This window comes from Salvelinus fontinalis, chromosome 31, assembly GCF_029448725.1.
Source record: "Salvelinus fontinalis isolate EN_2023a chromosome 31, ASM2944872v1, whole genome shotgun sequence".
NCBI classification, from domain to species: domain Eukaryota; kingdom Metazoa; phylum Chordata; class Actinopteri; order Salmoniformes; family Salmonidae; genus Salvelinus; species Salvelinus fontinalis.
The window spans coordinates 42497756-42523369 of record NC_074695.1 but is presented as its reverse complement, the minus strand read 5'-3'; the positions used below and the strand labels follow the sequence as shown (position 1 = coordinate 42523369).

At 49.0% G+C, this 25614-nt stretch overlaps 1 protein-coding gene and 1 long non-coding RNA gene across 5 annotated transcripts in view; one reads left to right on the top strand and one right to left on the bottom strand.

Annotated features, from left to right (window-relative positions):
- The window catches only part of LOC129830297 (uncharacterized), a 63824-nt gene extending 53143 nt beyond the window's left edge, over positions 1–10681 (bottom strand). Inside the window, exon 1 of the long non-coding RNA XR_008755512.1 lies at positions 7924–10681. This is a non-coding gene — a long non-coding RNA (uncharacterized LOC129830297). The remainder of the gene's footprint in view (positions 1–7923) is intronic.
- The window catches only part of LOC129830296 (protein SOGA1-like), a 79743-nt gene extending 56151 nt beyond the window's left edge, over positions 1–23592 (top strand). The window contains exons 4-14 of one of the 4 annotated variants that reach the window (XM_055892770.1): positions 1657–1719; positions 2793–4127; positions 5369–5482; positions 12065–12193; positions 13175–13405; positions 13583–13732; positions 13941–14108; positions 19120–19374; positions 20876–20949; positions 21034–22693; positions 22873–23592. In XM_055892770.1, coding sequence (XP_055748745.1) covers positions 1657–1719; positions 2793–4127; positions 5369–5482; positions 12065–12193; positions 13175–13405; positions 13583–13732; positions 13941–14108; positions 19120–19374; positions 20876–20949; positions 21034–22693; positions 22873–23025 — 4332 coding nt within the window. In that variant the 3' untranslated portion in view covers positions 23026–23592. Of the gene's footprint in view, positions 1–1656; positions 1720–2789; positions 4128–5368; positions 5483–12064; positions 12194–13174; positions 13406–13582; positions 13733–13940; positions 14109–19119; positions 19375–20875; positions 20950–21033; positions 22694–22872 lie in introns of all 4 variants that reach the window. The other 3 variants (XM_055892773.1, XM_055892772.1, XM_055892769.1) reach the window with 3 other exon arrangements.
- Positions 23593–25614: the final 2022 nt, after the last annotated feature.

Below are 25614 nucleotides of genomic sequence, written 5' to 3'. Positions count from 1 at the left end.
GGGTATTATTTAAAGTGGTTTTTATAGATGACTGGGTATTATTTAAAGGGGTTTTATAGATGACTGGGTATTATTTAAAGGGGTTTTATAGATGACTGGGTATTATTTAAAGGGGTTTTATAGATGACTGGGTATTATTTAAAGGGGTTTTATAGATGACTGGGTATTATTTAAAGGGGTTTTATAGATGACTGGGTATTATTTAAAGTGGTTTTATAGATGACTGGGTATTATTTAAAGGGGTTTTATAGATGACTGGTTATTATTTAAAGGGGTTTTATAGATGACTGGGTATTATTTAAAGGGGTTTTATAGGTGACTGGGTATTATTTAAAGGGGTTTTATAGATGACTGGGTATTGGGGTTTAGCTCTGTGTTAAGATGGTGTACGCCTGCCATGTCACAGTGGCACCACTCCATCCCTGTTACAGCTGGCCTGTCGAAACCAATGGTCAAAACAAAATGGAAAAGTGTCCCAAGCTTGGTCAATACTTGGCAGGGATCATTACTTCCATTATCGCTCCATTGATTCTACCTGGAAGTTTAGCACCATTTAAAGGGTCTCAGCCACCAGCTAAACTGCATGACATTGTCAGCAAACGCAAAATGGGGGTTGAGGATTGGATGCATCTCTTTATGCTGTACCGGCACCACTTTAAATCCAATCTAGTTACTCTGCTCTCCAGCTGGATTTTTTTGCACTGGGGGAATTGGTTCTGGATGTTGTGTGTGCCTGTGTGTGTGTGTGTGTGTGTGTGTGTGTGTGTGTGTGTGTGTGTGTGTGTGTGTGTGTGTGTGTGTGTGTGTGTGTGTGTGTGTGTGTGTGTGTGTGTGTGTGTGTGTGTGTGTGTGTGTGTATGTGCATACGTGTGTGTCCACTGAGTTAAAGGCTCTATACTGTACTGTGGTAGCAGGGTCTTGTTTGTTTTCAGCTTGATTTAATAAAACACAGCAGAGAGGACTGTGGATATCTCTGCCTTTTTTCACCAGCCAGCCGAGTGCGGAGAAAGTAGCCAGTTTCCATGGAAACGCCTTGGCGAGATAAGCTTGTACTGCAGCGCGTCTGTCTGTCTCTCTGTGTGTGTGTGTGTGTGTGTGTATGTTTGTGTCTCTCTGGACTCTGGTAGGAATTGGGATTTATTTGGATTTAACTCTGTGTACTGAAGCCCAGGTGACCAACGGGAGGGGCTGGCTATCATTAGCAATGCTGTTCCTTTTCTCTCTTTATGGTCTCATCTCAGTTCACTATCTTCCTCTCTTCAGCTTTCTCTTTCTTTCTTTCTCTATCGCTGTCTCCCTCTCCCCTCGCCGCCCCTTCCTCTCGGTTTGCATAGCAGGAATGCGGTCAACTGTAGCTCCACACCCCTATCAGTGTCACTGTAGGGATAAACATCTCCATGGTGATGATAACCTGGGTAAAGTGGCAGGGGTGAAGGGGGTGACAGGGGCAAATTGGGTGAGGGGGTGGTGGGGGAGAAGGCTTGGAGATTGGTTGTATTATTATTATGTTGTATAACACCTTGGCCAATGTGCTGCTGCTGGCTCTTTGGGGGTCTAGGGCCTCGGCTAGGTTACTGTGAAAGCACTTTGTTCATTTGATTTGTTGAACGATTGATACTAATTATTGTCAATATATGTGTTTCCCTCTATTTTCAGAACTCTCTGAAGAAGCGAGGCGCTCGGCCAAACAACAAGCCAGAGAAGAAGCTGTCTCCCCAGGTAACCCAGACTTACAGAGACCGTAGATTTTTTTTCTACGTTGAACAGCAAGAAGGAAAATCTCCCTAGAGACCTCCCAAATAAAATCAACCAATAAAACAAACTGCAGGCGCAGCATTTTGTCTCACGATTCTCACCTGACCTCAGCTATTGAACACAAAGTCAATGCTAAAGTATTACAGTTAAACTTGATTGTTGTCACTTTCGCGACTTGGGAAGGAGATGATACACTTCCAAGATGGCACAACGTTTGACTAGTTTGACAATAGCAGATCAAGCTTTTGCGCACATTCCTCTCTCTCTCTCTCTCTCTCTCTCTCTCTCTCTCTCTCTCTCTCTCTCTCTCTCTATTTCATGTTGAGGTTGTGGTGGTACACAATGTGTGTGTGGGGGGAGGGGAATGTGGTGTTTTTAGTATAATGAGGACGTCTTATTAAAGAAAAGTCCAAAGTCTCTCTCTCGTCCTTCATTCCTGTGGGGATGAGGTTAATGCTTAATATTATAATATTGGAGTGCAAACATACTGTATATAGTATAAACCCTCTCCAGACTGTGTTTAATGTTCTGGGAAATAGTCTAGAACCAATAAATCACACAACACAAAGTATTATTTAATGGGCCTGGATCATTTTGGGCCGCTTGGTTAAATAATAAATGGAAGGGAATCTGAGTAATGCCCTCTGCAAAATAAATGTGGGTTTAATATTCAAAATGGCTTCTGTCTGTTATAAATACACCAATGTTTCTAAGTGCCCCCAGCCACCACACATTTCATATCACTGTAATACAGTGTGCATGACTTCCCAGTGTTGCATCCACCTACCCCACTTTGCCACAAAAAAATCCATAACTTTGCATTGGTCTAACTATTTCCTAGTGTTACCATGAGGATGTCAGATGAGTTCAAGCTATTATGTTAATGGGAAGAAACAATTCACTTTTTTCATTTGTCATTTTGGCCTCATAATCTTTCTCTCTGTGATATGTTAGCTGGAGATAACGTGTCTTGTTGTGTGTGAGTTAGTTAGTTTGTGTTGTCAGGGTTCCTAACTACCTCTCTCTGTGGCCAGCAGGAGGACAGTTCGGACCTCAAGTGCCAGCTCCACTTTGCCAAGGAGGAGTCAGCGCTCATGTGCAAGAAGCTGACCAAGATGGCCAAGGACAGCGAGGAAATGCGGGAGGAGCTGGCCAAGTACCGCTCGGTCTACGGCGATGTGGACGCCTCGCTCACCGCGGAGGAGGTCAACGACTCGCCCCACACGCGCGAGGCCGACGTCAGAGTTCACCTGAAGCTGGTGGAGGAGGAGGCCAACCTGCTGAGCCGGCGCATTGTGGAACTGGAGGTGGAGAACCGCGGCCTGCGGGCCGAGATGGACGATATGAAGGGCCAGGAGCTGCCACCAGGCCTGGGGGTCGGAGGCATGGGAGGCCCTGGAGGAGGAGGTCTGGAGAATGTGATGGAGCTCCAGAGGCACCTGCAGTTTGTCGAGGAGGAGGCGGAACTGCTGCGGCGCTCGCTGTTGGAGATGGAGGAGCAGAACAAGCTGCTGATGAACGAGATCAACCGCTACAAGTCGGAGCTGCCGCTGGCGTCGGACCCAGATGAGGATGACTCCTCGTCCATCTCTCTCCTGGAGGACGGTCATGGTGGGGGGGCTCTGATCAGCACAGAGGCCCCCCAGGAGGAGCTGCTGCATACCGCCAGGCTCCAGATTGGGGATCTGAGCGGCAAGGTGAAGAAGCTCCAGTATGAGAACCGTGTGTTGCTGTCCAACCTGCAGCGCTGCGACCTGGCCTCTTACCACAGCTCTTCCAGGCCCGCCCTGGAGACCGACGCAGAGGCAGGGGACTCAGCTGAGTGCCTCCCCAGCCAGACTCACCGCGAGGGCCCCATCGGAGGGGAGAACGAGCCCCTGGAGGAGAGGGAGAAGAAGATGTCCACTGGGGTTCCTGTCCCCCTGCACAGTGATGTCCCCATGGGGCTGAAGGACCGCGAATCCCTGCTAGCCATGAGGGACCAAGCCCGCCTAATCTCTACAGCCATCCAGCTGCTGACTGCCTCCGACTCCAACTGCCCTTCCATCTCCCTCTACCGCAAGATCTCCTCCGGGGAGGCTGCAGAGCCATGTGTCCCAGAGAAGATCCAGCAGGCCCAGCCCTCGGAGCTCCAGGATCTTCCCCTGGTGGAGGCTCTGACTGGCAGGCTGCGAGCACTGCACACCCAGCTCCAGGCTTTTGTGGAGCGGGTTGAGAGCCTAGGCACCACCCCCCCAGGGAGGGCACAGGTGGAGGGGGCATCCCCCCTGCCTCTACTGTCCGAGGCTGGGGACTCTGTGGTGGGTGCACCCTCTGCCTCTCACCCCTGCCCTCCAGACGACCAGGCGGGTGAGATCCCCGCAGAGCAGAAGGTAAGAACAAACCCCCTACTCCTCCTCTTCCCACCCCTCCTTTATTATCGATCGTGTTTCTTTCCTTTTCTTTTTATATCCTCTTTTTCTGTTGTTGTAACAAATCTATTATTTCTGTCCTGTTTGCTCTTTGAACCACGTTATGGCTTACTAATACTCCTCCTGCATCCCAGCTCACACTATGGTTTCTCCCTGGCACAGAATGCTGCCAGTACACATGACACGCATGCTGCTTTGACGCCTTACAGCCTCCTATAGATGCTACATAGAGCTCAGGCCTCAAATGCAGCCACCGCTGTGCTGCATGACATGTAGGGTGATTAGGAAATCCTAGGAACCACAAACCACCATCTATTTACACACATCAAGAGGCTATTGTCATATCCATGTAAATGTACTGTATATGCACGAGTAGGGCTATGAAGGTGTAATAAAAGAGCGTATTGAACTAGACAGGAGCAAACAGTGTATCAATAGTGGTTGGTTTGCTCGTTGAGTAGTTGTACTGTATTACTTACTATATATAGCTCAGCACACCTAGGCCAAATGTTTAGGATATAACTTTAAGTCAGTCTAGTAAAGTTGGTTCTATGCTTTTAATGAAGCTACATTAGAGGCCTACTGAGTGCCAACCCCGTCCGATCTCTCCCTCCATCCCTCCATCTCTCCCCCCGTCCCTCCATCTCTCCCCCATCCCTCCATCTCTGCCTCCATCTCTCCCCCCATCCCTCCGTCTCTCCACCCGTCCCTCCCTCTCTCTCTCCCCCCTCCCACCTCTCTCTCTCACTGCATGGGCACCGTGACCGCCGTTTTCTGCACTTGTTTCCTTTTCCTCTCTCCTCTCTCTCTCTTTTGATTATTGTAATCCCCCTCTCCTTCACCCCCCCTCCCCCAACCCTCCAGCCGTCGCTCGCACTTCTCATCATTGTTTTGGTTCTGTTTTCCACTCTGTCCTCCACCACTCTGAAAAAGCTGTTTTTCCTTTACATACTTTTCTTTGTCCTGTGAGGTTCATTTTTTTTATTTGGAACGTGTCTTATTGATCGTCCATTTTGGTTCTATTGTTTTTATCTCTTTTTTGATTTGGTCTTGTTTTGTTTTCGATTCAATTCCCCCCCCCCCCCCCCCCCCCCCCCCCAATACGTCTCCCCTCATCCTCTTCCTTCCTCCTCTGTTCGTCTTCCCCTCTTTTTATTTTTTGTTTTATTTTTTTTCATTAACTTGCCCATGCATGCATGCAGCAGCCCCACTTTAGGGACCAATCAGAGCACGATGTGAAAGGTCAGAAGGAGGAGGGTGACAGCCGCACTGACCGCAACCAGACCCAGGAAACACAGGAGACATACACAGCTCTGGTAGGTCGCTGCTACAGTACAGTCAAAATACACACCCACAAAATCAAATGATTTGTCACATGCTTTGTGAACAACAGGTGTAGACAAACAGTTTAATGCTTAGGGTCCTATTACAACAATGCAGAGTTAAGGATACACAAAACTTGCAAGGAATAAATACCCTGTGAATAACGAATAACGATGACAAGTAAAAAATAAGATGGCTATATTCAGGGAGAACGTGCAAGGGTAAGAGGTAATTGAGTTAGCTATGTACATATACAGTAGGTAGGGTTAAAGTGACTAAGCAACAGGGTAGATAATAGACAGTAGCAGGAGCATATGTGGTGTGTGTGTGTGTGTGTGTGTGTGTGTGTGTGTGTGTGTGTGTGTGTGTGTGTGTGTGTGTGTGTGTGTGTGTGTGTGTGTGTGTGTGTGTGTGTGTGTGTGTGTGTGTGTGTGTGTGTGTGTGTGTGTGTGTGTGTGTGTGTGTGTGTGTGTGTGTGTGTGTGTGTTTGTGTAAGTATGCATGTGTGAGCGTGGTACAGTTGAAGTCGGAAGTTTACATACACTTAGGTTGGAGTCATTAAAACTTGTTTTTCAACCACTTCACAAATTTCTTGTTAACAAACTATAGTTTTGGCAAGTCGGTTAGGACATCTACTTTGTGCATGACACAAGTCATTTTTCCAACAATTGTTTACAGACAGATTATTTCACTTATAATTCACTGTATCACAATTCCAGTGGGTCAGAAGTTTACATACACTAAGTGGACTGTGCCTTTAAACAGCTTGGAAAATTCCAGAAAATTATGTCATGGCTTTAGAAGCTTCTGATGGGCTAAATGACATAATTTGAGTCAATTGGAGGTGTACCTGTGGATGTATTTCAAGGCCTACCTTCAAACTCAGTGCCTCTTTGCTTGACATCATGGGAAAATCAAAAGAAATCAGCCAAGACCTCAGAAAATAATTGTAGACCACCACAAGTCTGGTTCATCCTTGGGAGCAATTTCGAAACGCCTGAAGGTACCTCGTTCATCTATACAAACAATAGTACGCAAGTACAAACACCATGGTACCACGCAGCCGTCATACCGCTCAGGAAGGAGACGCGTTCTGCCTCCTAGAGATGAACGTACATTGGTGCGAAAAGTGCAAATCAATCCCAGAACAACAGCAAAGGACCTTGTGAAGATGCTGGAAGAAACAGGTAGAAAAGTATTTATATCGACAGTAAAACGAGTCCTATATTGACATAACCTGAAAGGCCGCTCAGCAAGGAAGAAGCCACTGCGCCAAACTACGGTTTGCAACTGCACATGGAGACAAAGATCGTACTTTTTGGAGAAATGTCCTCCGGTCTGATGAAACAAAAATAGAACTGTTTGGCCATAATGACCATCGTTATGTTAGGAGGAAAAAGGGGGAGGCTTGCAAGCCGAAGAACATCATCCCAACCATGAAGCACGGGGCTGCTTTGCTGCAGGAGGGACTAGTGCACTTCACAAAATAGATGGCATCATGAGGAAAGAAAATTATGTGGATATATTAAAGCAACATCTCAAGACATCAGTCAGGAAGTTAAAGCTTGGTCACAAATGGGTCTTCCAAATGGACAATGACCCCAAGCATACTTCCAACGTTGTGGCAAAATGCCTTAAAGACAACAAAGTCAAGGTATTGGAGTGGCCAACACAAAGCCCTGACCTCAATTCCATAGAACATTTGTGGGAAGAACTGAAAAAGTGTGTGCAAGCAAGGAGGCCTACAAACCTGACTCAGTTACACCAGCTCTGTCAGGAGGAATGGGCCAAAATGCATCCAACTTATTGTGGGAAGCTTGTGGAAGGCTACCCGAAAGGTTTGACCCAAGTTAAACTATTTAAAGGCAATGCTACCAAATACTAATTGAGTGTATGTAAACTTCTGACCCACTGGGAATGTGATGAAAGAAATAAAAGCTGAAATAAATCACTACTATTATTCTGACATGTCACATTCTTAAAATAAAGTGGTGACCCTAACTGACCTAAGAAAGGGAATTTTTACTAGGATTCAATGTCAAGAATTGTGATAAACTGAGTTTAAATGTATTTGGCTAAGGTGTATGTAAGCTTCTGACTTTAACTGTATGTGTGTGTGGGTGTATGTAGTGTGTTGGGATGTGTGTGTGGGTAGAGCCCAGTGTGTGTGCATAGAGTCAGTGCAAGAGAAAGGGACAATGTAGGTAGTCTGGGTAGCCATTTGATTGGCTATTTAGCAGTCTTCTTTAGCAGTCATATGGCTTGGGGTTAGAAGTATTTCAGGGTAATTTTGGTTCCAGACTTGGTGCACTGGTACTAAGTCTGGAAGAGTCTATGACTTGGGGAACTGGATTCTTTGACAATATTTTGGCCCTTCCTCTGACACCCCCCGGTATAGAGGTCCTAGATGGCAGGGGAGCTCGGCCGTACTCACCACTCTCTGTAGCGCCTTGCAGTCGAGTGCCCTTCAGTTGCCATACCAAGCGGTGATGTATCCAGTCAAGATGCTCTCAATGGTGCAGCTGTAGAACTTGAGAATTTGAGGGTTCATGCCAAATCTTTTCCGCTTCCGGAGGGGGAATAGGCACTGTCGTGCCCTTTTCACAACTGTGTGTGTGTGTGTATGTGGACACCGAGGAACTTGAAACTCTCGATGTGGATGGGGGCGTGCTCGTCTATCCTTTTCCTGTAGTCCACGATAAGATCCTTTGTCTTGCTGACGTTGAGGGAGAGGTTCTTGTCCTTGCACCTCACTGCCAGGTCTCTAACCTCCCCATAGGCTGCCCCATCATCGTCAGTGATCAGTCCTACAACCGTTGAGTCATCAGCAAACTTGATGATGGTGTTGGAGTCATGCACGGCCACACAGTTGTGGGTGAACAGAGAGTACAGGAGGGGACTAAGCACACACTCCTGAGGGACCTCCGTGTTGATGGTCAGTGTGGAGGATGTGTTGTTGCCTACCCTCCCCACTTGGGAGCGGCCCGTCAGGAAGTCCAGGATCCAGTTGCAGAGGGAGGCATTCAGTCCCAGGGTTCAGAGCTTGTGGATGAGCATAGAGGGGCCTATGGTGTTGAATGCTGAGCTGTAGTCAATGAACAGCATTCTTACATTAGGTATTACTTTTGTCCAGTTGGGTGAGGGCAGTGTGGAGTGCAATAGAGATGGCATCATCTGTGGATATTTTGGGGCGGTATGCGAATTGGAGTGGGTCAAGGGTGTCTGGGATGATGGTGTTGATGTGAGCCATGACCAGCCTTTCAAAGCGTTTCATGGCGAAAGTAATTTAGGCAGGTTACCTTTGCGTTCTTGGGCACAGGGACTATCGTGGTCTGCTTGAAATAAGTTGGCATTGCAGACCATGTCAGGGATAAAATGTCAGCTGGTCAGCACATGCTCTGAGTAAGCGTCCTGGTATTTCGTCTGGCCGCGCGACCTTGCAACCTGTTTAAAGGTCTTACATCGGCTACAGAGCACGAGATCACATAGTTGTCCGGAACAGCTGGTGCTCTCATACATGGTTCAGTGTTGCTTACCTCGAAGCGTGCATAGAAGGCATTTAACTTGTCTGGTAGGCTTGCATCACTGGACACCTCACGGCTGGGTTTCCCTTTTTAGTCCGTGATAGTTTGCAAGTCGCTCTGCTGCATCCATCTAGCATCAGAGCCAGCTTAGTAAGATTCGACCTTAGTCCTGTGACTTTAGTGTCCCCCCCCCCCCCCAAACACACACACACTGGGCATTCCTTGATGGCCCCAACATGCGGTTTAGGCTGCCTTTAGGCTTGCTTCCCTCGTTCTTTCATGTGGTTGAATCAGGCTGGATTCATGCTGCTGCTGCTGTATGACATCAACTCTTGGGGTGAGGAGAGGACGAGTCTGCTGCTCAGTGTTTGTTTGGCCTTTCTATAGGTCTCCTTGGAAACCTGGGCTGTGAGGGGGAATCAGCAGAAGCAATGAATAGAGCAGAGAGAAACACAATCGCCACAGCCTGTTCTCCTGTTACAGGATATTACAATTTTGTTTTTATAATGTGGGAGTCATGAAATGAAAGGTTTCTCTCTGGACTGTATCGTAGCACATAATCAGTTAGTCATCTGAACACACCACACTCTTTATATACTGAGAGAACTAAAGAACCTTATTGTTGCTGTCAGTAGGCTGATAATTAAAGGTGCAATAACTCAGTTGATTTCTCTGTATGTGCAGAATTAAAACGCATTGAAATCAAGAATGATATAATAGTAGGCGATGACAACTATGAACTATGACAACATAGCGGGCCATATTAAAATGGCTTGTGGGCCACTTTTGGCCGCGGGCCATGTGTTTGAGATCTGTAGGCCTATTAATTTAACCTGTGTCTCTCTCAGTAATTACTACATTGCAGACTACTGTTGGCTTTAACACATCTGTCATCCACCCGGCTCCTCTCAGTGATCAGTGATTAGGCTGCCAGGACAGGGACAGGGGAGGGAAGGACAGGGGACAGGACTGTCAGGCAGTCACACCTTGGCACTGTGCCAGGCGATGATGTTATCACACACAGACTGCCTGAGTGCTATGTCTGTCTGTAGAGACGGGGTCGTCGATAGAAGCGAGACAGGGCTGATGTATGGACATGGATGTGGGAGTGTTGGTGGGAACCTGGGGCCCATCAGGGTGACTGTTCTATTCATTTGGGAACATGGCTTCAAAACGTTGTGCATCGGAAAATGAAAAGGAACGTTTCTTATTGGACAAGTTCAGGTTGTCTCTCCCTATTTCAGTCCGTTTTCTTCTGTTTGGTGCCTAATGAATTTGGACCTGTTCATTCTCCCCACCCAACCCTTTCAGGGTATAACTCAGTAATGTACTGTATGATAATCTGCTACTCCATTTCTTAGCCAGAATGTTAGAAATAGGGTACTATATCCAAATGATGTTGCCATGAGCAGCACCAGAGATATTTGAGATTAGCGAGATGCAACACTTCGCTCTCACACAGTCACACACAGTATCTACGCATGTTCACGGGTTCCCTTCACGCTGTTTACACCAAAGCAGTGGAGAAGTTGAGCCTCGCGCTTGAACTCTCTTATTTGTTGCGGAAATTGACCCATTATGTTTTTTTTTACTTTCTGCATCTACGTCATATCGCTGAGTCTACCTTTAAATGGGAGATTCTTCTGCAGGGCAGTGGCGTGACTGACAAAAAGCTATGAAGGGCAACGGAAACTGACAGCAGGTTATCCATTTATGTACACGGAGTCTGCGCCTGAGGCTTGCCTGCGAAATGTAAGCCCTTTATACAATTTTGATGGTCTAAGAGGCAACATGTGCATTGAAGTGTGAGGAAACTACCGTCTGAAATTGAGTGCCCCTCACTCTTGCTCCTCAATCCCTTTGGTGGGAAATTGAAGGTGTCAGAAGTCACTTACAGAGGCTGCAGAGGAGAAGGAGAGAGAGATATACAGAAGCTGGTTATGGTGTAACTGATATAAAAAAATCAGTTGTAAATCAATTATGTTACTTGCAATAGTGAGCTAGTGTCATAGCGCAACGAGGACTTACGCTGACAGGAAAGTTTACTCACTCAGAATACACAATAAGGGTAGACGAATGGTGGGTGACTTGTACAACAACCAAAAAATGATTCCAGCAACGCCTGTCAAGCTTACATATGAAAATAAATGACATAGTACTTTCACTTATCTGTCAAAGCCCTCAGAGAATCGCAAGACAAAGCGCAATGGTCGCCGTCTTTATACTTCAAAACACAGCAGCAACTAGTAGCCGAGCGTCATTTAAACACAGATATCCATATCCATGGTACGTTATGCCCACAGTGGACATTAAATAATGGAATTTTCATTTTCAAACCTCACAAGCCTTTAGAGTATTAAAATGCCCTTAGGGTATCTCAGTCTTCCACCCAACATCACCAGTGTCCCACCCTATCAAATGTTACACGCTTCGTCTAATTTTGGCGCTGAGTGATAATGAAGAGATCGAGCGGCTGGTCATGTGCCTGTCGGTATAAAGGAGGCCATTTGAGTTCGCAGTTAGTGGGTTAACGGTGATGGTGGGGCTGGGTCGGGCTGGGGGTGACCCCCGCCGCGAGTTAGCGGAGGGTGAAGAAGAAGAACATTATGGGGAACGGTCGATGCCTCTCACTCCACAGCCAATACGAAGCATGAGATGGTATTTGAGATGAGGCGTGTTCGTTCCAGCACAGGACCAAATGTGGGTGTGTAAGTTGTATTGCATTCTTTAGCGGTGTGACAAAAGGCGGGGATTGTTGTTCCCTGTTTGGAGTATAGTTATGATCAATACATGAGACATGTTTGTTGTGTTATACAATCTAAAGGAGGATATTTTTTCAGTTGGGAGGTGGTGTGGTGTATTTTACTCTAGCTATAATGGTGTTCTCTCTCTCTCTCTCTCTCTCTCTCTCTCTCTCTCTCTCTCTCTCTCTCTCTCTCTCTCTCTCTCTCTCTCTCTCTCTCTCTCTCTCTCTCTCTCTCTCTCTCTCTCTCTCTCGCTCGCTCGCTCGCTCGCTCCCTCCCTCCCTCCCTCCCGCCGTTCTTCCCTCAGCAGATCAGTGAGCTGCAGGCCCTTCTGTCGGATGCGAGGGAGACGGCTCACGGGACGCAGGAGGAACTGACTCTGGAGAGACAGGCCCACCGAGACCACACCCACAGCAGTTCTCAGACAGTCTCACAGGTACACAGCCATGGAGACACGACTGGTCTATATCTATGTATACAACCATGGAGACACGACCGGTCTATATCTATGTACACAACCATGGAGACACGACTGTTCTATATCTATGTACACAACCATGGAGACACGACTGTTCTATATCTATGTACACAACCATGGAGACACGACTGTTCTATATCTATGTACACAACCATGGAGACATGACTGTTCTATATCTATGTACACAACCATGGAGACACAACTGTTCTATATCTATGTACACAACCATGGAGACACGACTGGTCTATATCTATGTACACAACCATGGAGACACGACTGTTCTATATCTATGTACACAACCATGGAGACACGACTGTTCTATATCTATGTACACAACCATGGAGACACGACTGTTCTATATCTATGTACACAACCATGGAGACACGACTGTTCTATATCTATGTACACAACCATGGAGACACGACTGTTCTATATCTATGTACACAACCATGGAGACACGACTGTTCTATATCTATGTACACAACCATGGAGACACGACTGGTCTATATCTATGTACACAACCATGGAGACATGACTGGTCTATATCTATGGACACCACAGTGACTACAGACAAACCCTGCTAAACCACGCAGAGCATTGCCACTGTCACGTCCTGTCAGTGCTAATACAGAATATGCGCCCCACAGGAGAACAGTACGGTATCGCTACTATATATATTTAACAACAGTTTATTACATACATGCACCCACTTAGCAAACAGCTAAATGCAAACTTCACAAACAACTGCTATGAAGCTAATCCCTTATAATAACAAATATGTCACTGTAGCCCTCACTAACTGGCCTGTGTCCTGTGTGTGTGTGTGTGTGTGTGTGTGTGTGTGTGTGTGTGTGTGTGTGTGTGTGTGTGTGTGTGTGTGTGTGTGTGTGTGTGTGTGTGTGTGTGTGTGTGTGTGTGTGTGTGTGTGTGTGTGTCCAGCTGCAGGAGGAGCACCAGAAGGCCCTGACGAGGAGGGACTTCCAGCTGCAGAGTCTGAGTCTGCAGACGCGGCTGCAACAGAAGTTCTGGAGCCAAGAGAGGAACCTGATGGTGCAGGAGTCCCATCAACTCAAGCAGACCCTGCTGCTGCTCAGCCTCAAGCTGCGCTGCTTCCTCAAACAGTGGCGTCTGGGACGCAAGCTGGACACGGAGGCCAAGGATGTCCTGGAGGTACGGGACTGGTTGATACCTTCTCCTTTTGAATCAGCCACTTAGTTGTGGCAGAATTGGTTGGTTGGTTGGTTGGTTGGTTGGTTGGTTGGTTGGCTTGCTGGCTGATTGGCTGGCTGACTGACTAATTGTTTAACTGACTGACTGACAGATAATGTGCTGTGTGTTTCCCTACAGGTGAACAGTCTGAAGGACCTGTACCTGCTGCTGGAGGAGGAGAGTCTGGCCGCCCACCAGGGAGACAACAAGATGGCCGCCGCAGAGCACCAGCCCCTCAGCCCCAGCATCTCCAAGGAGCTCTGCCTGCTGGAGAAGAGCTACAAACAGGTACAGGACACACAGGGTTAACACAGGAAAATATAGTATTAAAGTAGGGAATATTTTAGACTAAATGTGGCATAGAGATCCTCGAGAGATAGATAGTTAGAGATAATATAGAGGTATTACTCAGATAGTAATCATTTTAAATGTAAATATTATATTCGCCTCTATGACGAGGTCCTCTCACTGATTCTCCATCCTGTCCGTGGTCTAGACGAGCGGCGTGAGCAGCACTCTGGCGGACCTGAAGGGAACGCTCCAGGATCTGAGCGGAGAGCTGCGAGAGGAGCGCCAGGGCTCACAGGAACTCACCCAGCAGTTTGCCCGCGCCAAGGCCTCCTGGGAAGTGGAGAGGACAGAGCTCAAGAGCCTCATCACCCAGGTAAGACCAGAACACCTACTGAAAGTAACTGGCATTAAAATAGAATTACTGAAATGGACATTTGACTGTGCCCTCGTAGGTGCACTCAGTGTGGCTGACAAGGTATTGATGGAAACGCTCTGTTGTATAGTTTAGAACCAACACGCTTAGAAATTAAAGGTGCTATCTAGAACCTAAAAGTGTTCTTCGGCTGTCCCCATAGGAGAACCCTTTGAAGAAAGCTTTTTGGCTGCAGTTAGAACCCTTTTGAGTTCCATGTAGAACCCTTTCTACAGAGGAGGGTTATAAATGGAACCCAATGGGTTCGACCTGGAACCAAAAAGGGTTCTCCTACGGGGACAGCCGAAGAACCCATTTTGGAACCCCTTTTTCTCTAAGAGTGTATAGCTAGTTGACCTAAAACCATGTAAAAACCCTCAGCCATCAGGTGTTATTGGGCTATTTTAGAAGCCGGGTTATTATGTAGCTTACAGACCATTATCTAGGCTTAGCGTAAAGCCTCCCCTGGGAGGACAGTAATTCATCAGGCCTTTTAGCACCCTGGTATCACAGACTACTGGAGAGAGAGGACAGATAATAGGACTCTAGTCACCAGGGTTACGATCTCTCCCTGCTTGGAGGTGGAGTCATTACTTTAGTGTAGATTTCATGCCTGATCAGTCAGATATTCTATAGCTACTTGGCCCCAATCGTTTCTCCCTTTGGCTACCTGGATGTCTGGGGCAAAGCCATTGATTTGTACGGCCGTTTTAAGTGAGGTTTTATAGTGGAACTATAGCTAGCTATCCATTCAGCATGCAGGAGAGCACACCGTGGAGCTGTACACAGATCAAGTTACCCATTCATGAAGGATGACATGACCTGCCATTTGTTACAATCTAGTCACTGGAGAAAGCTGCCGAGTTGTGGAGGATTGTGTTACAGATCGGTATGAATCAGTCACTGGGTATTCATTTCATCACCAATGCTCATAGTAACGAATGGCTTGAAACTGCTGATATCCTGAGGTGGTGGATTTGTACCAATCTATTTGTCTGCTGTTCCGTCTGGCTGTCTGCTTTGCCCTCAGACCGCCGTTCACTCTCTCTCTCTGTGTGTGTGTCTGTGTGTGTGTGTGTGTGTGTGTGTGTGTGTGTGTGTGTGTGTGTGTGTGTGTGTGTGTGTCTGGCAGTGAGAGATGAGTTTAATATCCAGACGACTGCCAGCCTGAGACGTTCTCATAACAGCAGCCTCCGCAATGACTTAAACTAACATGCTTTGAGGCAGGCCACTGCATTACAGCAAGATAATACATAATATCAGACCAGGGGGGAAAGAGAAGGAGAAAAATATAAAAAAGTAATTAGGAGGAGGAGAGATGAAGAGTAATAATGAGAGAGAGAGAAAGCGTGAAGAGAGTGGGGGAGAAATTAACAGAGGGAGGGAGGGGGGGGGGGGGGTGAGCTGTGGAGAAGGAGAGGGAGGGGCACAGTACAGTAGACAGTTTGAAGCATGGTTCATTGGTCCTGTCAGACTGTTCCCTCCCTCTGCGGTCCCTCCTCCACGGCTCTGAAAGGGCACAGGTAAATGGCCGCCTGCCCTGAGCAGCACTGTGCCGTGGGGATCCGCTGTCCTGGTGGCACCACCACAGCCACAACACCATAACTGGGTCACAATTTACAGCCATGGAGGAGTGGATCAGGTCAGGAGTGGGCCAGGTCTTCTCCATCCTCCCTCCCTCCTCACGAATCCCCCGTAGAGGCTTTTGTTTCTCTCCTCCATGGCAGTAGTAATGTGTTGTGTGTCCGGGAGAGAGGGGGAAAAGGGGGATAGGGAGAGAGGGAGAGAGGGGAAAAAGAGGGATAGGGAGAGAGGGGGGAAAGGGGGAGAGGGAGAGGGGAGGGGTAGGGAGAGAGGGGGAAAAGGGGGATAGGGGGAGAGGGGGAAAAGAGGGATAGGGAGAGAGGGGGAAAAGGGGGATAGGGAGAGAGGGAGAGAGGGGGAAAAGAGGGATAGGGAGAGAGGGGGAAAAGGGGGATAGGGAGAGGGGGGGATAGGGAGAGAGGGGGAAGAGGGGGATAGGGAGAGAGGGGGAAAAGGGGGATAGGGAGAGAGGGGGAAAAGGGGGGATAGGGAGAGAGGGGGGAAAGGGGGAGAGAGGGGGAAAAGGGGGATAGGGAGAGAGGGGGAAAAGGGGGATAGGGAGAGAGGGAGAGAGGGGGAAAAGAGGGATAGGGAGAGAGGGGGGAAAGAGAGATAGGGAGAGAGGGGAAAAAGGGGGATAGGGAGAGAGGGAGAGAGGGGGAAAATAGGGATAGGGAGAGAGGGGGAAAAGGGGGATAGGGAGAGAGGGAGAGAGGGGGAAAAGGGGGATAGGGAGAGAGGGAAAGAGGGGGAAAGGGGGATAGGGAGAGAGGGGGAAAAGGGGGATAGGGAGAGAGGGGAAAAAGGGGGGTAGGGAGAGAGGGAGAGAGGGGGAAAAGAGGGATAGGGAGAGGGGGAAAAGAAGGATAGGGAGAGAGGGAGAGAGGGGGAAAAGAGGGAGAGGGAGAGAGGGGGAAAAGAGGGATAGGGAGAGAGGGAGAGAGGGGGTAAAGGGGGATAGGGAGAGAGGGGGAAAAGGGGGATAGGGAGAGAGGGAGAGAAGGGGAAAAGAGGGATAGGGAGAGAGGGGGTAAAGGGGGATAGGGAGAGAGGGGGAAAAGGGGGATAGGGAGAGAGGGGGAAAAGAGGGATAGGGAGAGAGGGGGGAAAGGGGGATAGGGAGAGAGGGGGAAAAGGGGGAGAGGGAGAGAGGGGGGAGAGGGAGAGAGGGGGGAAAGGGAGAGAGGGAGAGAGGGGGAAAAGAGGGATAGGGAGAGAGGGGGAAAAGAGGGATAGGGAGAGAGGGAGAGAGGGGGAAAAGGGGGATAGGGAGAGAGGGGGGAAAGGGGGATAGGGAGAGGGGGAAAAGATAGATAGGGAGAGAGGGGGAAAAGGGGGATAGGGAGAGAGGGGGAAAAGAGGGGTAGGGAGAGAGGGAGAGAGGGGGAAAAGAGGGATAGGGAGAGAGGGAGAGGGGGAAAAGAGGGATAGGGAGAGAGGGAGAGAGGGGGAAAAGAGGCATAGGGAGAGAGGGAGAGGGGGAAAAGAGGAATAGGGAGAGAGGGAGAGGGGGAAAAGAGGGATAGGGAGAGAGTAAAATGGGCTTCTTGCGCTATAGTTCTAGACCTTTATTAAACTTGATACAACTAACTTCTTTTTCGTTGATATTTCCTGATTAAATAAGGTCCTACATGGACTGCAGGAGCGGGTCACATGCTGTAGCCTTGGGTTAATTAACCTCCTGATTTGTGTTCTGTTTGTGAACTCACAGGAAGACCCAAATGCCAGAGTAGTAATTCAGTTGGATCACTTTAAAATGGCGTCACCTGTGTGAATCACGGCCATAATCAAAGCGTTGGCTCTCTTTCCCCGGTCTGGGATCATTTGTCATCTGAAAGGGCTGACGAGTGACTTTGCTTTTCTTCTTTTTGGAGAAACTCATTCGTCATCTGCTGCCCTACCCTGAGAGTCATGCACGTACGCACGCACGCACGCACGCACGCACGCACGCACGCACGCACGCACACACACACACACACACACACACACACACACACACACACACACACACACAATTCTACAATACCCCCTTCACTCTATAAACTATGCTGTTACTGCTGCCCTTGTCTTGTGTAGACCCACTGGTCTGGTGCCCAAGAACTGGATGGCACAGCTGGGACCAATCTCTCCCTGATCTGCTCTGCCAACCACATCAGTAGGATGCCATCCTGGCAACGTGGCATGGCACCGGCAGCTGTTGCACTGTGGAACCAGGCTTAGGGCCTAATGCCTACAGATGCCTACAGAAAACCCTCTAAGGAAGTCTGTCTGCAGTGGTTTTTGGGGGGAATCTGGGGTGAATTGGGAGCGTTTAAAGCAAATGTCTTTCTTTGTGCCATAAACCTCCAGACAACTATTAAGTCACAGCCCCGCAACGCCTCACCAATAAAACTCATTAGGGATATTCATCATCACATGAGATCAACGCTCCGTCGCCGTCGGAGACGAATGGCATAGTCATCCAATAGGCCGCCCAGACTCCATTAGCACCATATAAGGGAGGAACCTGCAGTCGTCCCTACCGTAGCGATTGATGGGGCTCCCTCCGCCGAAAGCTGTGAGCTCTAATACAAGAAAGAAACGAGACGGACTCGTAAAAAATATAAAGAGCAATCGCCTCCTTGAAGCACAGCTTGATTCATTCTAATGGGGGGATTGGAGAGGAGGGAGAGGTGGAGAGAGGAGGAAAAGAGGACGAGGGGAGAAACGTAGTGGGGGCGTCTTCAGCTGTCGTCTCTTTAATGTGACTGAGTTTCCAGGTTTTCTGTCTGTTTTCTCTTCCGCCTCAGAAACAAGGGATGCCTTGTTCAAATTGTCACACACACACACACACACACACACACACACACACACACACACACACACACACACACACACACACACACACACACACACACACACACAAAGCATCCGCTGTTGTTGTTCATGGGGCTCTCTCTAATTGCTCCGTATCTGGTTTTATAGAGGGAGAAATACTAAAGAGCAAAAAAAGTCTGTTTAGATATTCACATGAGTGATGCTGACGTTTCGATTTTTTTATGCATTGTTTTCTCTTTGGTCGAACCCGCCCGCCGCCCAACGCCCTTCATCCACACATTATGTCAGGACCCTCAACCCTCACATCACTAATTCAGATAAACACTAACAGTTGTTCTCTGAGACAAGACAGACAGAAAGAAAGAAAAAGAGTGGAAGCCAGTGAGAGAGAGAGTTGAATTCAGGAAGCTTTTCTGCAATTGGGCATTTCATCAGCCGTAGGCCTACGTCTAATGTAGCTGTTCCGAAATGCATGGAACAAGAACTTGCGCACCAATCGCACTAACATCTCTCATAATTCGCCATGTTCATTAACCTCGCCCAATCCACTCTCTCTGTCACCCCCTTCCAGCTGGAGAGCAAGTTGGGCCAAGCTGTGCTGGCCGGGGGAGAGAAGGACCTCCAAGGACCTCCCGACCTGAAGATGGCTCTGAAGAGGGAGCGCGAGGAGTACCCGCACCTCCTGGCCGACTCGTACGCCGCCGTCATGGACCTGACCAAGCAGCTGCAGATGGGAGAGAGGAACTGGAGCCGTGAGAAGCTGGAGCTCCTGGAGCACTTCAATCAGGAGAGAGGCCAGTGGGAGCAGAGGCTACAGAACAAGATGGTAACTCGATTTTTTTGCACCTCAGAGCTTCTACTCTACTCTGTTCAATTCTATTCTAGCATAGTCTAGTAGTCTGGCTTAGCCATGTATATTGAGAGTGACACTTAGCCATGAGTACTGAGAGTGACGCTGAATATCCTTGTGACATCTAATGACTATCTTCGTTTTCCTTCCTCGGGTGGTATTTTGATGGGGTGGAATGGGAGGTTGTCACGGGTAGGAAATTGCAGGCTTGTATGCATTCCTGAACTCTATGACTATAGGTTTAGCGTTTTCCATAGAACTTTCACTGTGGGTGGATGACTGGCCAGTACAAGACAGACAGCATGCTGCTGAACAGGAGTGTGTCTGCTGTGTGGTCTAACCACACTGGAGGCGTGTGTGTGTGTGTGTGTGTGTGTGTGTGTGTGTGTGTGTGTGTGTGTGTGTGTGTGTGTGTGTGTGTGTGTGTGTGTGTGTGTGTGTGTGTGTGTGTGTGTGTGTGTGTGTGTGTGTGTGTGTGTGTGTGTGTGTGTGTGTGTGTGTGAGCACGTGTGTGTGTGTGAGCACGCGTGTGTGTGTGTGTGTGTGTGTGTGTGAGCACGTGTGTGTGTGTGTGTGTGTGTGTGAGCACGTGTGTGTGTGTGTGAGCACGCGCTTGTGCGTGGTATAGTCTGACTGGCCCTACTACCAGCCCAGCCTCATTACCTGTGCCTGTCTGGCTGTCATCCAGTCTATCCCAAACTGACTGGCTGGTCTTGGAAAATAGGACTCTCTCTCTCTCTCTCTCTCTCTCTCTCTCTCTCTCTCTCTTGCTCCAATACTCATTGTGGCAGAAAATTGTACAGGAAACGTAGCACTGAGGCCAAGCACACAAGAGGACATGTCATTATTTCAGACAGACGCCTCTTTCTCTCTCTACTATTTTCTCCAATCTGTCGCAGCACTGCTGTTGGTTCTGTTCGCCGTGCTTCAAAACGCCCTGAAAACAAAACCTGTGTAAAAAAACAAACAACTTGTTTCCTTTCCTTCATGAAGTAGACAGCAGTCATGTACTGTAGGATTTCAATGAACCTTCCCCATCCTCCTCTTCTTCCTTCCTCCCTTCCTTCACCTCCTCTCTCTCCTTCCCTCCCCTCCTCTCTCTCCTTCCCCCCATCCCCTCTCATCTTTCCTCCCTCCCCTCTGAGAGGAAATGGTTTAGTGTGTGTGTGTGTGTGTGTGTGTGTGTGTGTGTGTGTGTGTGTGTGTGTGTGTGTGTGTGTGTGTGTGTGTGTGTGTGTGTGTGTGTGTGTGTGTGTGTGTGTGTGTGTGTGTGTGTGTGTGTGTGTGTGTGTGTGTGAGCTGAACGGTCCTGAGTCAGCGTCACTACATGGACAGCGAGCCCTCTGTCAGGGAGAGATACTGTATCTCCTTCATGATGCCCACATCCTCATCATGTCCTCCATTAAACACTACCTATAAAACCACAGCCTGGCTGGGCCGGCAACTTAAAACCTCTCCTTGTTTCTCTCCCTTACAGTCTCTGCACGACAAAACCACCTCCGAAAGGGAAACTGCAACAGACGCTGTTACAAGTGGAAGTAATTTACCAAGGTAACATTGGCTTTGAATGTAAACAAAACTCTACATTTCAGTTGTCATGAAAAATGTTTAGTGATGTCATTTTTCTCCTCCCAGGACCAAATCCATCCCGTCCATGCCAGAGTTGGAGGGTCTGCTGGAGGCCTGTCCTTTCCTTCCGGGTCAGGAGATCAACGGGACAGCCAATGAGGAGGGAGAGAAGGACCAGCCCAACACCCATGCCCCTCCCCTTCTAGCCCACACAGACCTGGGTGACCTCACCAGGAAGAACTGGAAGTACCTGACCAATGAGGTGGCTATGATGGAGCAGGGTAATGCACCCTTCAAGACGTGGGACTGCCCCAGCTCCCCCAGTAGTTTCCTGGGCCTGGGGAGCATCCAGAGGAGCTACACGGCCCCCGACAAGACCGGTATCCGCATCTACTACAGCCCCCCTACCATGCGCCGTATGGAGAGCCGGCTGGCCAAGGAGAAGCAGGACAAACCTCAAGCCCAGCAAGGCCACCTGTCCCGGGCTTCAACTCCGTCAGACGCTGGGGCCCCGGAGGGCCAGCCTCCCTCTTCCTCCTTTGCCTCCTCCTCTTCGTCCTACGACCAGTGGCTGAGCTCTCTGTCCGAGCAGCACAGGGAACTTCTGGAGAACAGCAGCGGTGGCGCGGGGGTGGCGCCCTTCCACGGCCTGGAGATCTCTGCCAACCTCTCGGACGACATGAAGGAGATGACCAACTGTGTGCGCCAGGCCATCCGTTCCAGCTCTCTGGAGAGGAAGTGCAGCAAGGACGCGGCCAGCCAGACGGTGGGGGTGTCTAGCCGCTCCACCCAGACGGCCCAGTTTGTGAGCGTGGGACTGCAGACGGACGGGCTCGGGTCTCGGGGGGTGGGGGGCCTCCACACCAAGTCCTCCTGGTCCCCCCGGCCCTCGTCCTCACTGGCCTCGGCCCGCTCACGCCACATCTCCTCGTCCCTGGATAAGGTGCACAGCCGCATCGACAGGCCCTGCTGTTCGCCCAAGTACGGCTCCCCCAAGCTTCAGCGCCGCATCTCCGCATCCTCCTCCAAGTTGGACGGAGGGGGGTCATCCTCGGCTTCCTCCCGGGATCGCAGCCTGTGGAACCTGCACCAGCGCTCCTCGACCTCCAGCGGCTCGGCCTGGGCCCGCTCCACCACCACCAGGGACAGCCCCGTGCTCAGTGGCCTCAACGATGGCCTGTCCAGCCTGTTCAGTGTGGTGGAGCACTCAGGCAGCGTGGAGTCCCTGTGGAAGAGTGAGCCGGGGGTCAGCCCAGCCCGTCAGGCAGCAGGGAAGCCCTCTGGCCCTGGCCCCGACACCGGAGCCCAGAAATACGGTCCCTTCCAGGAATTCTTCAGGAACGTATGCGGTCGGACCGGGACGCCCATGCCTGGGGGAGGGGAGAGAGGGCAGAGGGAGGTGGGGGCCACGGATGAGCCTAAGCCAGAGTGCCTCTCCGGGGCCTCGCTGGTGGGGAACGACAGTGTAACCAAGATCGTTAACAAGAGGTTCATGAGACAGATGCCCAGGGAGGAGCTTGGGGCCACCGCCAGGGACCCCACCGCCAAGGACCCCACCACCAGGGACCCCACCGTCAGGGACCCCACCGTCAGGGACCCCACCATCAGGGACCCCACTGCCAGGGACCCCACCACCAGGGACCCCACCACCAGGGACCCCACCACCAGGGACCCCACCGCCAGGGACCCCACCACCAGGGACCTGACCATGAGCTCTAGCATTGAGGTAGGTTCAGGCGCACACACACACACTCACGCAGAGACAGGAGCATACACATGAACGTGCGCGCGCGTACACACACACACACACACAGGACATCATATCCAAGCATATTATTTAAACAGCTTCGTCTTTCATTGGATTGGATTATAACGTAACTATTTACTGTCTCCTTCCTGTCCCAGGATGCAGTGTGTGATTGCACCTCCCAGGCTCTGACTTCCTGTTCCGTCCGGCCCTCCCGCTCGGCCACACGCCATTCACCGGGCCTCTGCATCCACCTCTCCCAGGAGTCTCCAACGGCAACAGAGGAGAGATTGGATCCAAGCAATGAGTGATGGATCAGAGAGAGCACGGAAGCTCACACTGCCACACACACACACGAACATGCATGCTGCCTCGCCAACACACTGCCACATAGGCTACAGTACTGTCACAAAACGTACACGCACACACACAAACATCTTTGCTCACACACATACATACATACATACACCAACAAACCGCCACACAAACACACTGCCACATGCATAATGTACATACACACAATTCCCCACAAACTGCCACACAGAATCACTGTCACACGTGCGCGCGCACATACACAGATATCTAGAATTGGAACTAAAACCCAAGCAGAATATTCTAATGCCAAGGACAAAGCAAGACCCTGATCTCCTAGGATTCCTCTGTGACCACCATATCCACTGTCAACTACCAGCAGGACAACCCCACTTCACACACTACTCCCTATATAGTGCAGTATTTAGGGAATCGGGTGCCATTTTGGACAGTGTTTTGGATTTATATCATGTCAGAACACTCAGCACTCTACTTTACCTGGAATTGCACAGGGGGAAACATCCTGGACTATTGAATTACCACCTCTTGCTGTTGTCAACCATCAACCATCAAAAAAACGCCTGTTCAACGTTTCTTTGTTTTTTTTACGTCAACTGCCAGATGTTATGCTTGTTGTTTTTCCAAAAGACTTGAATCCGATGTCGGGCTAGGACATTGACGTTGCTACGATATATCACGTATAATATGATCCTATGTTTTCTGAAGGTTGTTTGAAGGTTTGTCATCTGCCTGCTGTTGGCACACAATGATAGTATGGTGGTTAGGACTATGAGGGGTGTCTCCTGTGTGTACTGTACTGTAGGCTGTATGAGTACAGGAGGAACTATACTCAATTTAAACCCAGCTGTAAAGATCCCTGCCAGGAAAAAAACGCAAACTACTTGTCCCATTTTGAGACAAAATGCATTCCTTTGTTTAAGTTACAATTCCAATGACACTCTGGGTAATCTGTTCAATTGTGCGTGTTTCTCTTTCATTGACTGTCGGTGTGTTCCTGACCTCTTTTCTCCTGCTTTGTGTGACAACGTCCTCTACAGAAGGTTAGCTCGTTACTTTCTCACGTCATCACTCAGTTCGTGAGATCCTTTGTGTAATATGTTTAATGAAGAAATGATATCTTTAAAAGGGGGGGGGGGGGGGACGACAAAAGCCTTGGTTGTGAAGAGGGTTATTTGTACCTTGAAATGAAATCCGAGACGAGAGAGACTGAGAAATTGTCTAGTTATATTTGATTGATTCCTTCCATTTTGAAGTGTCCCTTTAAGGTCTGATAGCTGTCAGTCAGCCTGTTACTATGGTGACTTTGAAGTGCCTGTTGGACTAGGTCAGCTCGCGCCAAACGACAACTAGGACCCCACATTGTTGTTCTTATATTGATTTTAGACACAAGGTGGATATACAGTACACTCTTATGTACACGTCATTCAGAAGTGACAAGTCGTCACCAACTCTTAGAAGCACGGAGAGAGAGAGCGAATGGTTTACGTTCTTTTGATACCAAGGAACTTTTTTCAGAGAAGTAAATTATTTGTGTATATATATATATATATATATAAATGTTTATATCTGTTTGTTTGTTTTTCTCGGATTGCAATGGTGCTGAACTAATAGTGCAGATTCTTCCCTAATTGAAAAAATGGCTTTTTACAAGGCTTTTAGGTAAGAGAAAAGGCTCAGTTTTTGCCAAATTGGCAGTGGCACAGAGTACTCTATATAAATGGCTATTGGTTAGGAGTCAGTCCCTGGCAGGTGCCTTAAAGATGAGCATGTCACTGTCATAAAAACACTGATTTGGCCGCTACCCCCGAGATCCTCAATGAATGTGTGACACGCACATAACCCACCACCTTGTGGTTCAGACCCACAGTCTCTCCCAGGCCCAGCCATCCAACCACTGACGAGCATGATTCCAGTCCACACAGACAGACTAACTGGTCTGGTTCCTCCGGCCTTTGATAGAAGCTGCTGCCCAACCCGTCCTCTGCTACCTCCCTGCCCTCCTCACAAACAGGACCTGGAAGAACTAAACGCAATACCTGCCTACCTGCCCGAGGCCCACCATGTTTGTTGTGTTGTCAATAATAAGGTCACTAGAGTGCCTTTCTGATATAAAGTTGTCTTGGTGAGCAGCAGCTCTTCTGACAACTGCGCTTGCCCAGTTACCTACAGTCCCCGTGGTCCAGATAGATACAGACTGTGTACAGTCAAGTTAGTGTCAGGGATATAGGCGTACTCTGCAAGGCTCTGCCATCTCATTGTCATCAAAACATACTAAAGTGTTATACAGTATCAAAGACCACTTTGCTCTTCTACTTTCCCAAAACAATTAACAGAGCACATGAAGTGAATGGAAAAGTGAAGTCCTGAATTTAAAGGGAACTGAAAATATGATATGCTTCTTCTTAATACACTTCAGGTTCTTATGTTTACAGTAAAGGTCTTTCCTCTTGTGTTTTTGAAGTTGTTTCGGGTCTAATATAGCCTTTCTACCTGTCTGGCAGGCTCCTCCCCCTCAGGTAACAGTAGCTGGTCACACAGCAGGTAGCCAATGATAGGAGAGAGCCTTG